At 38.7% G+C, this 18,672-nt stretch overlaps 1 protein-coding gene across 1 annotated transcript in view; it reads left to right on the top strand.

Moving 5' to 3' along the window:
* SLX4IP (SLX4 interacting protein) overlaps positions 1-17,894 on the top strand; it is a gene marked incomplete at its 5' end in the record, with an annotated part of 74,663 nt that extends 56,769 nt beyond the window's left edge. Inside the window, 3 exons of the mRNA XM_084261134.1 lie at positions 2,431-2,519; positions 15,280-15,389; positions 16,985-17,894. Of these exons, the coding sequence (XP_084117260.1) occupies positions 2,431-2,519; positions 15,280-15,389; positions 16,985-17,777 (992 nt within the window). The 3' untranslated portion in view covers positions 17,778-17,894. The remainder of the gene's footprint in view (positions 1-2,430; positions 2,520-15,279; positions 15,390-16,984) is intronic.
* Positions 17,895-18,672: the final 778 nt, after the last annotated feature.

Genomic DNA, 18,672 nt, shown 5'->3' with positions numbered 1-18,672 from the left:
CTTTCAGAGTCTGGTTTTGTTTTGGGTTTTTTTTCAGAGGATGGTTCCTACAAAAACAGAAGTGTTTCTTAACATATGATGGATTTATTTATTTATTTTTTAAACTTAGCTTTAAATTTGTGTATGCCTTGCCCCAGGGTAATCAGCTAAGCCACACCAAATTCTGTGAGTACGATGAGACTCAGCATTTTACTGAGTCTCTGCAGGGTGAATCAACCAGAGGTTGCAGCATGAATCACTTCATTATTGTTCGAGTGTCTTGTGACATCAACTGTACAGTACAAGTGTATGCAAGAAAAAGCTTTCATTCACCTCAGTGCTATAAAATCTTTCCATAGGAGATATCATTGGACCAGATATTTTTTCATGTTTTCTCAACCCAAGATGCTCTGGAAGGAACTGGCATCACTCCTGTCCCACCAACAGCAATTAAAAGGAGCTAAAATGATCACTGCTTTTTGTGTTGAGCTTTTTGTATTCAAAAAAAAAGCAATCTAAATCAATTAAGTGCCCTCCTAAATTCTGAATACTTGGATGGATATTCTTACAGAATTCCTTGTTTTTATAGGAATTCATTGTGTTTATAAATGTTTAAATCTCTCTTCAAAGGCCAACTCATTGTTTTCTCAGTCTGTATTGGTTGAAGAGTTTGAAGTGTTGATTTTAAATATGTCATCAAGCTTGAACTTCCAGCCTCCCAGAAGAAAAGTTAGACTAGAATAGCAGAGTGTCTGCATTGGTGTCTCAAGACTGGTTTCTGTCTATTAAATTTGAACCTTTTTAAGCCTCAGTGAATACCTAAAGATGCTTTCATTTTGTTAGCCAGCAAGTGAGGTAGTTATAAAATAGAACAATAAAAATGTCTGACTGGAATGAACTTGCCCTACTAGTGCTGCCAAAAAGAGAGGCTCGGATGCTGCAGTCAAAACCTTACTTCCACATGAAGTTCCTAACAAGTAATGAACTTATTTTTGCTCAGTTTCACTCCAAATAAATAGCAAAATAAGCATGTATCCTCAAATAAGAAATTATTTGATGCTATTGTTTCCTCTCTGTAAGATGCACTTAGTACTTCACAATCAAAAACAGATGTTAAGCCTAATACTAGAAGAGTCTTGCATACTTTAATGCTCGATATCTGAAGCAAACTTACCTAAAAGGCTATTACTGGACCTGCACATAACAAATTCAGTCCTTGCAACAGCGGCCTTCTTTTGTAGCCCATTCGAAAGATGTCTGTAGGCTGCTTGCAGTTTGAAAGCCATTGTACAAGGCCTTTGCAGGTGCCTTTGCAGGTCTTGAGGATACAAGCAGAGAAAAAATAGTCTGGACATAAGGCACAGCATGAATGCTTCTTCACATGCAGTTCTGCTAACAGAATTGGTGTTTCTGAAAGAATTATGAAAGGCTCGTTTTCAAGTTGTAGTATGCAAATCTTAGAGAGATTTGTGAGATACTAACAGAGACGTGCTGCTGCTCCTGAAGAAACAATACCTGTTAGAGAGGTGGTCAGCCATGTGTATGACCTGAGAGTCACTGCAAATCAGGCACATCGTGCCTATGCTCAACCTGTTGTGAGGAGATGCTCTACCAAAAATATCTGAGATCATCCTCGTGTTTTTTCTGCAAGCCTTGTCTCTTTCTTGTCCTAGAAAATGGGGTGATACAGCTTGTTTTGAAATATAACTAACTTTAAAAGTTAGTAACTGTTTTTATAACACCAATTTAAAATACAACAAAAAAGATAGTAATCTGGCAATAATCTGACATGTAAAATAACAGAATATCTAGCTGTGCTCTTCTGGCATTGCAAGGCACTGCATAAAGCTTTGTCTGGTCTACTCTAACCTGGGAACTCTTCAGTTTTTAATTCTTTGTAAATAGCAACTTTGTTGTGTTCACAACAAACCATGTGATCTTGAGAAAAATACATAATTCAGTAGTAGTTAACCAATTTGTTTAATGACTTAAAAAATCACTACAGCCAGTTTGAAACACATAGCCTTATGCTGAGTTTTTATGGCAAATCCTGATTGAATATATTGTACTGTATTACAAACATGATTTACAGCTTTTGTGATGAAGAGACTCCTCAGCAGAGTAGCACAAAAGAAATCATCGTTAAGTGGTTTGTCTGTTGGGTCTGTCTGGTACATTTGTCCAGAAGTGCAGGTGGACTAATTTTCAGCCATGACTATCCCTTGGGAACTAAACTTACTCTGACTTTTACAGATTTTTATTAGTTTTTTAATGGTTCGAAAAGAATCAAAACAAAAGGAGGGATGAGATGTTGAAGAGAGTAGTTAAGAAACTAGTGTGCAATTCAAAAAATAAATTATTTTGTTTACTAAAACATGTCTAGATGTTGTCATTATGTGTGGTTTTGAATATGACTTTAATTCTTGTGACTTTATTTTCAATTCTTTTTAGAGCTACGTGTGTTTCCAGACAGATTTATAGTTTGCGTCAGTAAATTTGACTCTGATCTAGAGGCCTGGGCACGTGAGGATGGTGTATTGGTAGGTACAAAATCATTCTCTACATTTTTCTTGTTTAATTTATAGTGACAAAATTAACATCTATCTACAGATGTAGTTATTCATGTATTTGTGACTGTCGTCTTGGAACTAGAAAGTCACATCAACCATTGGGCCAAACCGTTCAATAGGACATCGTGAAACAAACAAAAACGAGGATTTTTGGAAGCTCAGCATTTTTTGAGCCTTATGAGGCTCGGAGAGAAAGGACCGTGTATTTAGAAAGCTAGGTATGACTTAAGCACCTTAAGGATCTTCGTTTGTTTCTTTCATATTTTGTCCTCATAATATTTTACTTGCTGCAACTATAATGGGGAAGTTTTTAAAGTTCATGGCTTTGTTGTATGTTTTTCTTAGCACTTGTTCTGCAAAACAATTCAAATGGATCAGTGCTAGCCCTGTTGGGAGAAAAAAAAATAAATCCCCAAACATTTATGGGGGAAAAAATAGATACTGGTGGGTAGTTAAATACTATAAACAACTGTACTTAAATATTTCACCCTGAAGGCTTTATCAGGGTCAAAGGCTTATGAATTTTATGCCACAGTTAACTGCTGGTTGTCTCAGGAGTGCTCCCATTGACCCAGAGGGCCTGCTGTACAGCAGGCAGTCACAGTGTCAGTGCTACATGCTGGGGTCTATGTACATTATAGTAGTTTGTCTTAGATGTATTAAAGTCTATTTGACCCTTGGAAAAAAAAAAAAAAAACCACAACAAATTTTTCTTCTACTCATTCAACTTAGTATTTTTTTAATCTCAAGCAGGGTGTTTTTATTATGCTAAATGGAGATTTTATTATCTTGATTCCTAGATTGGTGAGTATCCTTAAGTGTCAAAGGATCAAGCAAATGTTTTTCTCTCTCTCTCAGTAAAGAAAAAAATCTAATTGGTTTAGAAGTACTTTTCTATTTTGAAAATTATTACTTTCTCAGTATTGTCTTGAAAAATACTTAGGTGCTTTAAGTAGAAAATCCTGCCTCTGCATTTTCACTGAGAAGAAACTGTATTTTTTTATTGCTTAAGTATCTCTTGTGAGATATCCGATTCCCCCATACAGTATTTTTAATCTTTCTACAAAATAAAAGATGAAAATGTTACATTCAGATGATTCTGCTTAGTAAGGAAAAGGCAAATAAAAAATATGTTATGGACTTTATCTTGACTAGTTCAAAATTTCATAGATCTTGATCTACGAAACTCCTTGTTGTTTAAAAGGGAATTTAAACACATTTGTGTTTTAAAACATCAACCAAAAAAATCTCTTGGAGGGATCATAACCTCATTGATCATAAAGCCTTCGGAGTGTGTTTTACAGATGCGGTAGGTATGTGTAGAGCAGCCCGGAACAGTCAGTGTATGTTGGTAGGAGAGACTAAAATAATATTGTCACTAAGCCATCTTTTGCAATTTGAAGAACCAACAAGATGTGACCAGACCCACAGCAAATGTTTTGGAGTATCTTTTTCATTCTTGCCACTCTAACGTAAAGGGTCAACTCTGAACTGTTGATCCAGAATTTCCACTGCACAACAGGACTGAATTTGTCATACACTCAGCTCAGTTCTTTGCCAAACTGGGGGAGGGTTTGATTGCCACTGAGAGGTAATTTCAAGTTTTTGGCACTGCAGAAGCAAAGGCTCAGGATCTGCACTTTGTGTGTGTGCTTTTCTCTATGCAATTTAGCAGTGAGTATGCTTGAACTCCAAACCAGGCTACAGGAGACCACCCAGAAGACCTTTCCGTTGATATACTCCAGTGTATTCTCTCATGGGCTAAAAATGAGGCATATGTTTTGTTTTCCTCTGTATGTTGTTTGGGTTTGAATAATTTCATAATGTTGCATGCAAGCTCTTTGAAAGGCTCGATCAGCTCACGCCCTTGGTTTCCAGGACCTCTCTGAGGTTTCTAAAAGTAGTTGGCTATATGTTAATGGAGACGTTGTTGCTTTTCAGTATTGCTTAATGTCATTGTGATTGACTTAGTCAAGACCGTCTCTCTCTTTTTTTTCTTTTAACTGCTTTTATGATGTTTTATGGTTTGGGTCAAACTTTCATTCCTCAGCTGTCAAGACAAGTCAGTCTCAGTGCTCTGCTTTCCCATTATTGGAACCAGTTTTAATTCAGCTCAGTACAGACACATTTCTTTCACTCATCGCAATTCTTTCTTCACCTATGTTCAGCACTTCATTCTTTGCATTTTCCCTGCCTTTTAGGCTATCCTCTGTATCTCTGAAACACGCTGTGATTAAACCAAGGGACTTAGCCAGGTATGAAATGAAATTCTTGTGTCCTGCCTATTGGCAAAGATCATAAATAGATGGTTTGTGAGATATTTACAAGCACCTTAGCATCAGCTGCTGAAAGGAGCAGTTTGAAGCCTTCTGTGATGCATCTTGTAAGAAAAAGGTGGCTCAGGCAGCATCTGTCAAATTAGCTTTGAGCAGTAAAAGATTTGAGAGCACTTCTAAGGATTGGAGCTGCAATAAAATAGAAGAAAATCTATTGATATATACTTTTCTAACATATGTTTAGAAACAGGTGTTCCTGTGGTCATTTCTAAAAATCAGGCTACGGGCAGTAATAATCACTTTGGAAGAAATCTCTATTAAATAAACAATGCAACAGGTTATTGGGGGGGTCGGGGGGGAAAAGAGCAAATAGGTAGTCTCAAGGAAAAAAATGGAAGAATAGCCTAACTGATTAATGCTAAGTTTAAACATAAACTCATTGTTTCCTGTTTTGCCAAACTACATTGGTAATCTTGAATAGTTTTATCTTGAAAAAGACGTGAGTTTTGGGAACATTGCAAAAGAGGAAACCCAGGGAAATACATAAGAGCTCTGGAGAGATTAGTCATCTTTGTCAATGACGACATTTTCTTGATGATTATTATGTAGAGAGCTAAAATGGAAAGTTGGAAAAGGGTTATCAGAAGAAACAGTGGAAATGGAAATGGGTGGAAGACTTATTGGAGGCTTGTGAGCATTTGAAAATGTGCTAACAATGGAGTATTCATTGATAATCACATCGACTTTATACTAGAATCTATGAGAGGAAGTGGTCGTAGGGAAAGCACGAAAGAGGTTGAACTACTGGTGATGTTAAAGTGGAAGTTTGAAATTATGGTTCAGGTGAAATCAGAAAAGAAAGTGGGGAATAGGAGATCTCGGGGTTTCCACTGATGGGGCCTTGTTAAGTTACAGGGAATATTATAGAAAAAGGAAGAGTCTTTTCCAAACAGAATATAACTCTTAAAAAAAGCCTGCACAGGTACACAAGGAGAAGAAAAGTGCTAAAGATATGCCTGGTGCTTTTTAAATGCCCAACAGAGAAATAAAAGCAAACTATTGAACCTTCTTCATATCTTCTTCATAACCTTCTTCTGATTTTATAAGTTGGGTCATTGTAACACACTTCAGGTACACCAGAGAATTATCTTTCTTCAGACTCATAAGAGTGTACATGACACAGTTTTCTTGGATTTTGATTATGCTGGGAAGATGCTTCTGGTTCTTTCATGAAAACACATTGCAGCTGTAGTCAACAGGAGGCTTTATAGTATATGCTACTGGAATAACATGTCAGTTGGAAGGAAAGATGAAAACTTTTCTCAGAAAGCAACTATTTGTAAAGGTTAGTAAAGATTTTATGTGGAATTTAATTATCCTAAATACTTTAAAGACTAATTTATTGTTAAGTGGTATCACATTGGGTAGGGGACGAAGGAAACACTGTGAAATGGCACAATTTACCCTGAATAAGTACTAATCTTGGCATGTAACAGCCTTTGTGTGCATGTGTGTGTATATATATGTATATAAGAAATATCACAGTTAAATTGCTGTAATGGTGGGCTACTACTGAAAAGGTCAGTTCACATCCCCTCTAGTTCCAGCTACGTATTCCTTTCCTTTCTGGTTACAATGGACCAAGTGATTCTCCATGAATTAGTTCATTGACTTGATCCAGCAGAAAATGATTTATTTGTGAAGCTTTTCTGCTTTTTATTGGAGTATTCATTTCCCATCATGTCAGTTCACTGAACCAACTCATCCTGTACTCACACAGTTGCCTATTGTGACACAAAAAATGTTGCAGGAGCACGCAGACAGTATTTGGATGAAGAGAGCAGGATATCCCCTTTAGGAGGTAGAAGTTGAGTTACCCTGGTTTGGAAGTAACACCCAAAACACACATTAATGTCTCAATACTTGTCTTGGTGATATTTTCTTTATTGCATTATTCTTTTTTAAATTTCCTAAAATCTCCATTTCATGTGTTTTCACATAATATGCTTAATATTTTTCAGTCACTGTAGGAAGCAGAGCTAGAGGAAAACAGCAGTATTAAGCTGTAGTTTGGTAACTTATCAACAAGGTTCACTACTTCTTCCAGAAAGATAGAGTGTGGCAGGGGAAAAGTGCAGCCTAATGAACCCTTTCTATAAAAGGCATTATGGAACACATTAAGGAACCCCTTTCCTCTGTGGTGAGTTTTCTCTTTGGACACAGAATCACTTACAGCTTTATCACTTTTTTCTACTCATCCTTCATATTCTGCTCAAGCTGATGCCAGGCTGATGCCACTGAAACACGCAGTCCCTCCTGCCTTCTCTTGGCTGTGTGTTCTCATCTGCAGTGTCTGGCAGTGTGGGGAGCAGGATTAATTCATTGATCTCTTTGAAAACACGGGTCTGGGGTTTTTTTTTGTTGGGGGTGTGTGTGCTTGCATGGTTAGCTTCTGGCTGGATTGCTTAGGTCAGACTCTCACTGCGTGGCTGAGTAAATGCTAACACTGATAAAGAGACTTGGCAGGGCTGTGTGTTGGGTAAGGGTGAGGTTTCCCTTTCAGTGTCAGGACAGCTTTAAATTAGCTTGAATCGTAAGACTGCTCTCACTGAAAAACTACATCACAAAGCAATGATACTAATGTCTTTGACATCATTATAAAGAAGAACACTTTGGCAGTTTTACAATATTCCCTTTTGTCCCAGCTGTCTGCCTCTTCTCCTTGGAGATTACCACTCCTACAGCAGCGTTTGCCAAAAGGGCTGTGTGCCTGCATCTCATCTTGCTGCCTATCACGGTCTTGTGGATTCATGCAAACCAAACTTCTCTGGTTTTTCAGCTAGCCCATTGAATTTCAGGTGGGAGCAGCTGGGGTGTGTGTCTATGTGTGTGTGCTCCCTTCGGCCAGCCCTGCAGTAGGGTAGGAGCCTCCTGCAGAAGGGAAGGGAGGACACCTGAGACCGGTAATGCTGTGAATTGCCTCAGTGAGATTTGTCTGAACTTGTCTTAGTTTCTTCTTATAGCTTAGAAACCGATTTACTTTCTGCATGGCAACAGCCTGTTTTCTCTCTGCTGTTTGTTATATTAATGACCTGGAGAAGTGGACAAATGATGGAATGAAATCAGATGCAATTATTTCAATTAGTCAAGGCTGGAGAAACCTCATAGAGATGGGTAGAGGGCCATTAGAACTGTAAATGAAAGTCACCTGTTGACAAATGCACACTATTTTTACTGTAAAGAGCAATGACAGTGTTCATGCATACTGCTGAGTGAATTAACTGTTCCATCTCTGGAGAAAGGCCAAGATACTGCTGCAAGGAACTGATTTGAAAATCTTTCTCCCATAGCATTATTTATCTGAAGAGCAGACAGAATATTAGAGTATATATGGAATGAAAGAAAAAGTGAGACTTAAATTATCTTAAAACCAATAGTTGAATACATCTTCAATAAGTGATAACGTACCTCTCACTGGGCAGAATCCAGGTGAAGGAGGACAGAAATACAGAAGGTCCTGTAGCTGCAGTGTGAATGATTAAGGGCATAAAATGATTTCCATATGAAGCAATCTTCAAAAAGTAGTGACAAATTGAATAAGATTTTACTGAGTTTAGTAGTTGCTGCTTATATGAACGCTCCAGTTGATTTAAATGTAACTACTTAGCAGTGTTCACAAGATCTCATTTGTCAAAGCCTTGTGGTTATTTAAGATATTATCATCTGTCATCATCCTTTCACCTCCCTGTTTTCCTCTCCCTTCTTGCTCTCTGGCTGTCACAGCTCGTGCTGGTAGTTAGTGCAGATTTGAGCTGAGGTTCTGGGTTTTACACTGAAGGATGTTCTTTCCTCTCTGCAGACTTTGAGAGGATGGGCACCTCCAGTGAGGGTGCAGGGTGGTGGATGGCTGGCACTGATAGTGTTTAAAGCTGCAGTGAGCTAGCTAAAGGTTTTATTTAGCTGCCATGCATCTGCAAGGTTTTGATCGCTCTAGAACTTCAAAAGGTTTAATGTACTTATGGTTTTGATAATAATTCTCTGTATTCCTATTGAGCAAAAAAATATTTGATGGGCTTTCTTTTGTAAAAATTATTTTAAAGAGCAATTGGTTCCTTAGCCTTGGGCAGAGATGTGTTACGACTAATAGGAATTTCATAACTTGGTTCAACAGTAAGCTGAAATATAGGATGGTAAAGTTCACGGAAGGATTTTTGAACAATTTGTAATGATTTGAAATTATTTAGAGGGACAAATCCTCAGTGTGAGCTCAGAAATCCTGGGGGCTTTGGTGGTGGTGGTGGTGTTTGCTTTGGAAACTAGAGTAAAACATTGACTAAATTGTTGAACGGTAATTATCTTCTGAGCTGTGCAGTTCTGCCTGTTTTACATATTTTGCTTCTACATATCCAGCAAGATCAAGGGTATTAGTTATTCTTTCCAAGATCTCCTACTGTTGTTAAACACTAAGGGTATGAAGAGAACAGTTGGGTTTTGATGTATTCTTTTCCAGATTATTTTTTTTCCAGGAAAAATTGAAGCTTTAAGTGTATCAATCATGTTGTTGTATACATCATGTATTCTGAGGAATATTCATTTATGTCATGTAGCCCATGCTGTATCTGGAAGGACAAATACCAAGTTGACTTGAATTATGACTGTTCACTGTTTAGACATCTGTACAGGCTGACTCTGAGATACCATTTAAGCTGGGTAGGTGGATAGAGGATCTTTATGTCAGACTGCTAGAAGCTGTAGTAGAGGCTTACAGGAGTGCCTTGCTTTTCCAGATACTCATGACGACTGAGTAGTAGATTCTTTCCCTCATGGTTTATAGGCTGGGGAAAGGGGTCAAGCCCCACATAAAATTGCCGTTGTCTTATTTCATTTTTAAAAATCCTTAAAGCATAAAACATGTATCTTGTGTGCATGTCCTTCATAACTTCTGGAGGCAGGAATCTTAAAATTGATTGGAAAGGCCAGCTATGAAGACACATTCTTTTTAGATATTGGTTTCCATAAAAAAATATATCAGCATGAATATGCTTTACATTTTTCTCCAGTGTCACTGAGAGAAGTTATTTTGGTTGAAAAGCTATCGTCTATTCCTCTGTTTCTTATCAGTGGACACTTCCTGTGAAGATAGAATCTGAGTCTTGTAGCATCAGTATATAAAATCAGAATGATTAATAGCTCAATTACTTAACATTCATTTTAACGCATTTTGCCTTCCAGCAAACACGGCACCTACCACGTGCTGCTCAGGACATAAAGAGGTCGTTTGGTTCAGGAGCACCTTCTGTGGCTTTCCAAAGTGTTATGTACGTTCTTGCTAGCTGTTACAGATGTGTATCAATATTTTTAAAGGCCTCCCTGCAACTTTAGGGGATTTATGAAGTATCTCACTTTGATTTGGCTTATGCCATTTACAGCTTGATGGGACTTTTTTCTGGTTTTCCCTCCTGCAAGTATTCAAATGCAAATCTAGAAAACCTTCAGAATAGTCTGGGATTCCTGCTCTATGTGAAATACTCTTAAAATCCAGACAAAAGGCTTCAAAAGCAAGAAGGCATTTTCTTCATAGAAGTCATACACTTTGAGCTGATCTGATGATGCTTTGGGGACCTTTGGAGTGTTTGGAATTGCCAGGACCTAAGCATTGAGTGAGAAACGTGGGCTCACATCTTGTGTTTTGAGCAAGTGGAATGTATCACAGGGGCTTGTAATGGTTTGAGCCAGCTCTTGGACTAATTTGTGCAGACCACAGGGACACTTGACAGGGAAAATCTTAACTGTTAAGATCCATGGCATCAAATCAAAGTGAATTTTGGTAGTAGATAATGAAGACTCTGTTGATGTAATTCAGCTCCTCACTGGAGAGATGCAGTTTTCTCTGTTTTTTTCTCCAGTTTCAGTCTTGAAAAGAATACTTTTTTTTTTTTAAACCACCAGCATTCCTTAAAAATACCTATTTCACATGAAAAATCAGTACTCCCATGTGTAACATGGAATGATCCTTGATGTTTTTTTACTGGAACTTAACTTACACACAGAGCAGGACAGATAAGTTTAAAAAGTAGAGTAATATTCTCTATTTCAGGTTGAGAATAATACCCATACTGTGCTGTTTTATGATGTGGTTGGAGTTCATAAGCAGGATTGCTAGGACAGATGCATCACTACGTTGGGAACACTGAAAAATTTGCATCATGAAATTGTGGGAAGCTTTTCCTTCATGTGGGATGGGAGAGGGAAGAAGACTAGACCCAAAGTCCTGTCTCTGTCAGTTTTCTATCAGTTAGGTTATCTGATTCATCCTTCACTGATAATCCTCCTTGCTTGCTTTAGGAACCCTTTTCTGTTTTATCCTGCCTGACCTCTCTGATCTGCCAATCATATTAGCACAGCTCTGAAACCCAAAGCTTATCTTAAGTGGTTGAGCTCATGATACTGCTTAGAGGGACATTAGGAGAAGTCATGCAATTGCAAGCTTGCATAAAGCACCCTTAAATTAAGTGTTTCTGTCTGATTCAGTTTATTAATTTTAATTTTATGCACTTGTGTGTGCCTGGGATGATGCTTTTATGTCATTGCTTTGTCTACATTCCTATATTGAGAGTCCCTTCCCCTATGCCAGTCTGATACTAAATTTGATTTATTGGACACACTGATGGTTTCTATTAAGTATTTTTGATGAGCAAGTTGAGCCACATTGATAAATGCAATTCAGAAATGGTGCCTGGTTTTAATTGTGTGGGTTTTGTTAACCAGGCACAAAATTTAATTATCCCTTCATGTTACTTTATTGATACATAAGCATGTGCAACTGTTATACTGAGCATAGTAAGAGACAAGTAGAAAGTATGAAACCAAAGGAGAGGTGGAAAGGGGGGACAGCATTGCTCACTTGGGTATTTTTCAATTGGGGTTTTTCTATTGTACCCCAAACCTTAGACTGAAGAAAATAAAAGCAAAACTTAGTATTTATGAGTATTGTCAGGCTCAAAAGGCCAAACCTTTTAGTCTTCTTCACGATGCTGAGTTGGAAGGATTCTTCACAAGTGCATGTACACCAGTAGTTCTTTTACAGGTATTTAATGCTGTGGTGTTGAATTTGGCTGTCCTGGGGAGAGCTGCACGTAGCAGCCACCTTTGAAGGTATCTTTTTCATTTTGAGCAAGATAGTAAGTTGAGTCAGGTAATAAAAGAATGAGTTTTCAGTTTGATAAGCCTTAAAGCAAGAATATTGTGTGCTTAACAGACGTGTTTCTTTGTAGGACTTTATAGAGTTGTGTGTGGGGTTTTTTCCCCCCTGACATCTCTCTGGATAAGAACTAAAGAACTTAAGATCAGGTTTGGAGAGGCAAGTGTTAGGAGCAGGTAGGGTAGTAAGACTCTGTAAGCTTTGCTTCTGCAGGCCTGTCCTCCTTTGCTGAGTTTCAGCGATGAAAAGGAGCGAGCTTACCCCAGGATTTTAAGAGCACATATTTCTAATAGAACTTGGCAGTTCAAGGGCTAAAGAAGCATTTTAATCTTTTGTGCCCACCCAGTCTCTATACAAATGTAAATACGTCTGTCTTTAACAATTTGCCAAGAAATGTGGTTTTAATTTGTTAGCAGCAATCCCACTCCCTGCAGCTCTTTCAGAGTCAAGTCACAAGTCTGGCGGTGCTTTGACGTTTTTCTCTGTCATGGTGTCATTGTTTATATGATGTCTGCTTCTGCTGTCCTCCTTTTTATGCCTGGAATATTTTTCTTTAATTATTTCAGTGCCTAAAAGGAATTTGGGATTACTAGACAGGATGAGAGCAGATTAGCTTTTTTTCTTTCTTTAACAAGTCCTGAAGTTCCCATAGGAAATAAGGAGCATTCTCAAAACAGGCAGTGTTTTTTATTTTTTTTAATTAACTAAAATTATTAAGTCTAATAAAGAAAATAAAGGAAGTATCACCAATAATGGCTGAGTGTCTTAGTAGTATATGGAATGCCCATTGTTGTTATTTATGACTCTCTCTGACTTCTATTGTGGACTTATTCCAGCCTTAGGGAGTTTACATCACTCCTAACAGCAAAAGGCTCTCTGGTTCCCACAGAGTCTTTCAAAGACTGACTCATATGCCTTATGTTAATTGTTCAGCTCTCAAAATACAGCACTTACAGGGTGTGGTTCCAAGGGGAAAATCTACTGTACTTAGAGGGCATGTTCAGAAGTGTTTCACATATAAATCATTTTTATTTTTAATTTTTTTTTAATGCCTTAACCCTTTTCTGTCACTGATTTATGTGATAAGTGATTAGAACACCAAGCAAAAGGGTGACAACGCTGGAGTGAGGGAATGTCTTTAGCTCTTCCACTCTGGACCAGTAAGCACAGTCTGATTCAACTCATGAGCAACGTGGCTTCATCATCTTTGCCCCTCTCCAGGGTCTGCTCTTCACACCCTGGCACAAGGGTACACACCAGCAAAGGGTTGTGCACCATTCACAATCAGAGGCAAGTTAGAACTCGGGGTTATTGTTTCTCTGCAGTAGTGAGTACGTGTGGACAGGAACTGTCCCCAGTCCTCCTTGGGACTGTGTCCAAAGCTCTACTTTCCACCCGTTGTTTACCACATCTACAAGATATCTTTAGCGATCCTCCCCTGGTGTGCCATGTTGATGTCCTCAGCAGAGGACTGAAGAACATTTGATAGAATTAACCTTAAATGTAAAGCAGAATAAGGAAAGTTGAAATGCTGCTGCTTGAGCTTCTCTTCTCTGGCTAAGTAAGAGTGCTGTCTGGCTGCTTCGATGCAGGATGATTGTGCAAGATCCTTCAGTCTGAGCTGTGTGAATGTTTCTGCAAATCAGAGGACTTTCTTTTACAGTTCAGAGTATGTGTCCTCCCTTAAAATTAGCAACACTCTTGGAGTATCTTAATAACATTCCCTTCTGTAATAGTTTACAAAATATGAAAACGTATTTAGTCAAATTAGGGGAGTCCGTAACTCTAACAAGAATAGAAACAGCAATTAATCCCTCAGATTAAACGAGTTAGGCTTGATTTCTGAGGTTTAACTCATGTTGCACATACGTCCCATGTGTTTTCTGCCTGCTGTAAACACACATGTTGCAGCATTAGTGGACAGAACTTTGTACGTCTGTCAAAAGCACACAAACATGTTTGCGTAATTTGCCTCCACAAGGAAGGCTCCAAACAGCTGTAGCTATTTAAACTACCAAAATGGCTTTATTTCTTTGCCTGACCACCCTTTTTCTGCTTACAAAACAGGAAGTTGTTTTCTCACTGCCTTTATTCTTCTGGAAAGCGCTGTGAGGTTTACCCCCCTCTCCTTTCAAATCAAAATAAAACTAAAACTGGGTAGGGCTTAATGCCTTTTAAAGGACAGGTTCCTGAGGGGTGTTCCAGGCAGTGGTCAGGTACATGCTTTGGCCTTGCACCTCCACTGTCTTTCTCTGCTTCCTCCCTTCTTTTGTACTCCTGGGTGCTAGCTTTACCATGCAGAGCAAGAGACAGTCTAAACAAGCACTCCCTACGCATGGTGAGCCCCAGTCGGAAGTTGCATCAATCAGGCTGATGAAGAAAAATGATATAAAAGAAAAGGCAATGCACAAAGCCTCTTCTCTTCTTGACTCTGCCATGTTGGGGTTTTTTTTTTTTTATTCCTCTTTTCTCCATAGCCTCAGAGATAATACTTTTTTTGAAGTATGTGGTAGTTAATAGTGAAGTCAGCAAATGGCCCTTCTCTCATTGAGATTGTTTCGTTCTGAAAGGAAATGCTCACAGCTTGAAGAAAAAGAGCATTTTCCTTCCCTCCCTCTTGTCCCAACCTCATATTATATAAAACCATGGTGCTGCTGTTAGCTGAGACCAGAAAGAATTCCCCTGTTGTCCTGTAGTAGCCAACCACTACAAGCTGCTAGCGTTTGAACGTTAGCATTAAAAAAAGCTTTAACCCTTCCCTCCTTAAGTGAGCAAATAACACTTTTTGTATATTTTTTTCCAAAGTATGGAAAATTATAGGAATTCTTCCCAGAATAAGTGTATGAGACCACTGCGCCAGTCAGTCTCTTCAGGAAAAAAAAGACTGACAAACATGCTCCTGTCTGCAAGAGACATTCCTGGCATTTGTCACAGTTTGAGCCACAAAGATGTCAAATATTTGCCAACAGTTTCCTCAGAGGGTTTGGAAAGCTCCATCCTTTAAGTTGCAGGCTTGTTTGTTTGCGGGATATTTTAGCATATGAAATACGTTCGCTGGGAGTCTGAAAGGGGAGGGTGCTGACTAGACTACCAAATATTAAGAGATTAAAAATGATTCTTGTTTCTCATAGACTGCAGAGTTCAAAATAATAAGGAACATGTGTAAGTCTTAACATTCAAAATGGAGTTTTGAGTTGAATAATCATGGCTTGATGTGTCATGTTTTTAAACCTGTGTTTTCTTTTTGGAGCAGGAAGAAGAACTTTCCAGTGCAACGTCTGAATATTTTACTGGATCTGCTGAGAACAAGAAGCTTAAGATTAGTCTGAATGAGCAGATAAAGCAAGACATCTTGAAAAAAATGTATGTTGCTGGGTTTTGTAAGGCATTAAACTTATGAGCTGGTAAAGTTTGGATGTAAACAGAACCTAACCTGTGTAATAGAATTTCAAGGAATACAAGCTCCTTTACAAAAGATGATTTAAATTGCTAAGAGATTACTACTCTGGTGTGGATGAGCACATAAAACGACCGTTGTTGTTTTGTACGGCATGAGAAAAGCTCTTACAACCCACATAGATATCTCACATAGCACTAGGCAGAATCAAAACAGGGTGTTTTTTCCTTGAATGAAGCTCTGAGCCAAAATAAATATTGGATGCTCGAAACTGGTGAAAAACACTTTGCAAAAGTTTTTGGTTTGTTTTTCACTTTGAGAAGCTGCAGTGTACTGCAATGTTAGTCTGGATCTTTGGTCACAGATGGAGACTGTCCCTGGTGCAGCGGGTGGGGCGGGTTAGTTGGTCAGCTGAACATTTTACTGGCCATCCTTTGCTATACCAGAATGCTGTTCTTAATTGTGCAAGCTGCTGGTAGTCCCAAACCAGCTGTGGAATCAGGGATTTGCTGTGAAACCTGACAAGTTTTCTTTTTACCTGTGTTGTGTCATCTGTGTTGCCTTTAGAAATGAGATTAGATTTGGAGGTATGCCAGCTCTGCCTATTTTGGAAGATCCCTCTTGCTGAAGAGTTAGATATGCCAATCTGGGAACTGCTCGGCATTAGCAGAGCAGCAGAAAGTGGTCCCAGCATGGGACAATCTCTAATAATACCTTTAAACTCAGCATCTGTGGCAGGGGGGTTGGAACTCTATGATCCTTGGGGTCCCTTCCAACTCATACTATTCTATGATTGTATCTTACATAGGCAGCTTCAGTACTTATGCATAAAGTTCATCTCACAGCCTGTGTGAAATCCAGGTTTGTAGGTGAGGAGTGTTTACGTACTGACACTCCATCATGTCCCTTGTGATCCCATTTTCCTGTATAATTCCTTTTAGAATATCATCTACTTGCATTACCTCCGTCCTTCCCAGATGAATGGGCTTGATACTAGATGAGTAGTGGTTAACTTTAAAGTAATGCTTTGAAATGTCCTGGGAAAAATTCCAGAGAAACATTTTAAAACAGAGATTAGAAACTCTCACACAGAGATGTGCACGCTGCCTCTCCCTGCCTGCCCCCCCTTCTCCCCCCCCGCTATTCTTCAGATATACATTATGCATGTGAATAGATGGGAATGGTTTGAAATCATTTAGGAACTGATGAAATAACTATTTTATCTAGCCAGTTTGGGAAGGAATTTAATATACTTATTCAATGTTGACCTTTCACATTTGTAATGAATCCAGTTCTGCCTCCTGGAATAGAATGTGAACTCCTTCATGGCTTAGTCATTAATAAGTCGTGTTCCCCTAGTGCAGTGGAAAATCAGATGGATAACACTTGATATTATCCACACCAGACAAACATTTCTGCTTGTCAAAATGATATGCAGGGGTTTTTTTACTGTATCCCAAGAGATGGCTGCCCTCGTGGCATTTCAGACTTTGTAAGAGGGGCACATTGAGGCAGTAAAGATCTTTTCTTAATTTAAAACCAAATTTCCTTCTTATTGCAGTGTGAAAAGGAAAAAAACAAAGAAAAATAGCACAAGCAAACCTCAAGTCAGCAAGGACTCAAAGAAAGTGTGTCTTGGCTCCGTGGACTCGCAGAGAGGGAACAGAAAGAATGACTGTCGGACTTCTCTCAGTTCTCAGTCTGAAGGGGAATGCAGGAGCACAGGACAGCTAAAGGACTGCATAAACACAGCTGAGAGCAGCTTGGAGCTTCCTGTTTTAGAGCTGGAAAATTATGTTAATCGGAGACAGCCAGATGATGTTAGCAGCCAGCAAAAACCTCCTGCTGCGGAGTGGTTGAAATCGAGTCTTCTGAGTGAGAACCTTCCTTGGAGCTCTGAGTCAGCACCACAAAGTCCAAAAGAAAATCAAAAGGTGACCAAAACACGGCCTCAACAAGAGAGCTGTAGCTCAGAAGAAAACTTAGAGCATTTCAGAAAAGTGTCCTCTGAAGGGACTGCTCTAATTCCTGGCAGTTCAGAAATGAGTAAGCATGATGATGGTTGTTTAGGTCTCTTCCTGGAAGAGAAGACCCCACTGAATTCCGGGTTGTTTACAGAACAAGACATGCTGAAGACTCTGTCTGATGAGAACTCGCTGACTTTGAGAACAAGGCACTCCAGGCCTCTTTCTGTGAGGAACAATATCATGCAGACAAGCCAAAATGAGCCTGTGATGCCACCAGCTTGTCCTGAACTGCAGCCAGGGTCTTCAGAGAAACTTACCCAAAAAAGAAAAAAAGAAGTTGAAAGTGGTCTCAGGAAGTTAAAACTTCGAAGGCTTAAGAAGTCATAAAGTCTGAAAGATTACTGTGATGGCATTAGTGAACAGCCAAATCTGTCCCCAGAAACCATATGCAAAAAGTAGGAAACAATTTCAAATAATGAGCAGGAATGAAAAAGCAAAGTCAAAATCAGGTAAAACTTTCAAAGAAAATTTAGTTAACAAAGTATCTTAGTCATTTAGAACTGTGATGGAGGTAATTCTTATGAGTCTTTATGAATTAGCATAAATATTGGACAAATATTGTAAAAGAATGGTGTCTTGGAATATTTGCTAAGAAAAACTTTAGGTTTATGTCCAGTTTAATACTGTTAAAGTCATATCAGCTGGTGACAGCAAAAGTTAAAACCACTGCAGCTGCTATTATTTAGTGGTTTGCTTGTTTCTGAACACATAGCTTAGTTTAGTAAAAATTAATCCTTTGAGTTAAGAAGTTTTGGGCTTCTTCAGATGATCTTTACAACAGTAAAGCAAACTGAGGTTATTTCAAATAAATCCTGAACCGGGGTTTAATGCTGCTGATAATTTAAGGCTCACTTTTATAATTTGCACTCAAGCTTTGATGTGAACACATATTTCTAATCAGTTGGGGAAAGAACTGATGGAGTGTTCTGGCTATGGAAAAATAAAGGTTGGTTTTGTACACACAGTCACCTGGATTTGCAAACATTGCTGCTGGGAAAAGTTTGTACATACATATACATACACATCTTCATGCATTCCTGGTTCAAAATCAGGCCTTGTTTGTCCCTGTGAGGATGAGGTGCTGGTTTTCAGCTGTTAGCAATACCAAGGTCATTTGTTATTTTAAGCTAGAGGTATTTTTTAATCTTATGGTGCTTTTTAATACTGCTTTTGTAACTTGTATACTCATGTGCTAAAGGAAATGTAACATTATTTCATGCTT

Source organism: Gallinula chloropus, assembly GCF_964237585.1.
Source record: "Gallinula chloropus genome assembly, chromosome: 3".
Taxonomy (NCBI): Eukaryota; Metazoa; Chordata; class Aves; order Gruiformes; family Rallidae; genus Gallinula; species Gallinula chloropus.
This window is presented reverse-complemented; position numbering and strand designations above follow the sequence as displayed.